Source organism: Phytophthora infestans, genomic scaffold (assembly GCF_000142945.1).
Source record: "Phytophthora infestans T30-4 supercont1.20 genomic scaffold, whole genome shotgun sequence".
In the NCBI taxonomy this organism is placed as follows: Eukaryota; Oomycota; class Peronosporomycetes; order Peronosporales; family Peronosporaceae; genus Phytophthora; species Phytophthora infestans.
Genome location: NW_003303739.1, coordinates 56,625 through 59,388, shown reverse-complemented (window position 1 = coordinate 59,388; position 2,764 = coordinate 56,625). Strand labels below are relative to the sequence as shown.

The following is a 2,764-nucleotide window of genomic DNA, read 5'->3' as shown; positions in this document are numbered from 1 at the left end:
ATTATCAAAGTGTCCAAGTAGACTCTTTTGTGCATGTTTTATTTTAATATTCAGTCTCGTGATGGCCCCCGTTCGGGTAACTCCGACTCGTGGAGATGGTACTCGCGCGCTGATGGCTTTATCCAAGTGGGCTTCACGTCATGCAGAGAAGCACTCGTTGAGCTGGAAGAAGGTGATCACTCCAGCTGCTCTGATTGAGAAGACTCATGCCCGACAACTCGCTGCGCGTGACAAAGTGTTCGAGCGCCATCTCCCGTTCTCGTGGCTGCGGTTCTTCATCGGAGCTGTGTCGCTAGCTCTCGTTTTCTCCGACGTCTTACGCTCCGGTGTGGGCGTGTCGAATCTTCAAGATGTGTACCCATCACTGCAGCCAGACGAAGTGGTAAGTTTTGATACATCGTGGGACTATTTAGTGTTTGCGTCTACCGTAGAAGAAGCCAGAAAAGGCAGCACAACAGCACGTGTATGGAGCTACAAGTACGACTCGACTTCGATCACGTGGCGAGCATTTGCACGTTTCTTGTCAGCTCCAGACTTTCCGGATTGTTTCTTGTACACTAGTCAATGCCCCACACAGAGTTTTAGCGGCGAGGTGGCATTCCGGATGATTGACTCTCACGTCATATCAAGGCTAAACAGAGATTTCGGACTCCAATCCGGACCGGTGGGACTGACGTTACGCTCAGAAAACGAGTATGTCGATCGACTTCACCAGTTTATATTGCCGACATGGTTTATCAACATTAACTGGCGCACCAACCAGGCATTGTATTATTCTCCAGAGCTACTTGCAACGACAAATGCTCGTACTATTTGTTTCCCGATTATTGGGAACAGGATCCGAATGCCGCGTTTTTGTCATGAGCTCTGGACAAATTTTGATGGATCTTGTGCTCCTGATGACGCCAAAGGCAGAAGTGTTGGGTTGCTGCACGTACACACCATGACACGTGTTCGTGACGTCCAGCGTCGCTTTCCGAACGCAACATTGGATTTAACACTTTTAGAAAGTCAAGAAGACATGCAAATATGTCGAGGAGGACTCACGTCCCTCGGGTTTAAACGCTCGGATGTGAGTGCCATCGTACGTGCTCGAAACTGTGTTGGCAACCCGCTCTTGCGAAACAGTTTTCGTCGAAGATTATCGATACGAAACCGGATTATTATCTTCGGACGTTGTGCAGTGGTATAAAGTAGTGGCAGCTCTGAGAAGCATCGGGCAAGGCTACTTCTTGTTACGTGGTCTCGGATTGATGCTAAGCTGCTACTTTGTTCACGGTGTTACCAAATCTCAGAAGAAAATACCCACCTGGACTCGAATGCGCAAAGCTCGCCATCTATTTATGAAGGTCCCAACGCAATGCGTAGTGTTCGGTAGTCCGTTCCCCGTGTCGTGCTATGTTTTGGCTCATTTACTGGACGCTCCTTTTACGTACGACGTGCTAGAAAGCAATTTTTTCTCTCAAGGTGGCGTGTTGGACATCCATCTCGAAGCGTTCATCTCCTATGCTGTTGTTCAGATGCGTAACGTGTGGATATACGCGTTGCTTTGGCACATGGTGGTGACTGTAACAACCTCACGTTGGCTAGCACGCAGTAACCAATCGAACAGCGGTATTATTGGCGTCCCGGAATTTTTACTAAGCGCATTTTCAAGTATCACGTTGATCGCGCAGTATCGCTCGACATCGTTTAGATCGTCTAAAATTCTTAGAATGATGGTACTTCCTTCTAATTTAAGTCGAGCGTGGGTGACTACGAAATACCAGTACAGCTTCGCGCATCGAGGAAGTGGCAGTGTGTTACTCGGCGGTGTGATTATAGATTTGAAATTTCTAATTTGCTTCGTGCTCGTCGTTGCTGGAACGTGGGTAGTTCGCGTCTTATGGGCTGAAGTGTCTGACAGCTCAAGACGTTGAACAGAGAGATCGATTCTCGCAGTGGTTTTTCTAGCTACGTCGATCATAACTCACGCCGACGCACCCAGTCGGGTACACGATCCGCTTCGGTCGAGCGTACACGACGTTTTGTCGGGCGTCATGTGTACGCAAGCCAAAACCATGCTCCAAGTCGAACACTCGATGTTTAACCACTCCGTCGGCCTCGCTCGGCTCCTGCACGACACCTGACGGTGGTAATATTGCGCTCACGAACGGCGTCACCTCGCTCGGAGCGCCTCCACCAACGTTGACGAACGCTTCAGGCAGGAACCGTCCTTCAGCTTCCAGATCAGGGTCCTCTTCAGGATCTTTCGCTATGCCCACGTTACCATTTACTGCTGTATCAGAGCCACTACCGGCGCCATACAGCCGTCTCCATTGAAGCAAGCACCGGTCAGAGCGACCGATACTAACGCAGAGCGATCCGCCAGCTCCTGAGAAGCCTAATTGAGCCACAGCACCACTGTGTCCACGGTACGTCTTGGCTCCCGCTCCTTGTACAAAGCTCGGATACTTGAGAAGACTGATGGCTCCATGAGAGTTCCCAGCAGCGAGAATGGCACTGCTGCCTTTGTATGGGGCACCGGGTAGCGAGCATGCGCAACACGTGATCTCTCTCATTGGTCGTTCACTGCACCCAATACGAGGGCTCTCATTCTAACTCGACGATCAAACGTCTGTGCTGACCACCATCCCAGCCGTTCTCCCGGAAGCAGCTTCATTATCCTAGTACGATGCACAGCTTGGTCTGACTGCCGAGTTACACTTGCAATCGCTCGGTTGTTATCATCTAACTCACCGAGCTCACGTTCAATTCTGTCGGA

At 50.3% G+C, this 2,764-nt stretch overlaps 3 protein-coding genes across 3 annotated transcripts; 2 read left to right on the top strand and 1 right to left on the bottom strand.

Moving 5' to 3' along the window:
• PITG_22919 (uncharacterized protein) lies at window positions 1-674 on the top strand (the record flags this gene model as incomplete). The annotated part of the gene is made up of 3 exons (XM_002901443.1): window positions 1-382; window positions 432-477; window positions 640-674. 3 exons carry the CDS (start codon window positions 62-64, stop codon window positions 672-674), a joined length of 402 nt encoding a protein of 133 aa, XP_002901489.1.
• PITG_22918 (uncharacterized protein) lies at window positions 605-1,818 on the top strand (the record flags this gene model as incomplete). The annotated part of the gene is made up of 6 exons (XM_002901442.1): window positions 605-619; window positions 695-1,076; window positions 1,129-1,278; window positions 1,330-1,543; window positions 1,613-1,721; window positions 1,789-1,818. 6 exons carry the CDS (start codon window positions 605-607, stop codon window positions 1,816-1,818), a joined length of 900 nt encoding a protein of 299 aa, XP_002901488.1.
• Window positions 1,819-1,962: 144 nt separating this feature from the next.
• Window positions 1,963-2,561, bottom strand: PITG_10626 (uncharacterized protein; the record flags this gene model as incomplete). Its single annotated transcript, XM_002901441.1, has 2 exons — window positions 1,963-2,003; window positions 2,048-2,561. 2 exons carry the CDS (start codon window positions 2,559-2,561, stop codon window positions 1,963-1,965), a joined length of 555 nt encoding a protein of 184 aa, XP_002901487.1.
• Between the last annotated feature and the right edge of the window lie 203 nt (window positions 2,562-2,764).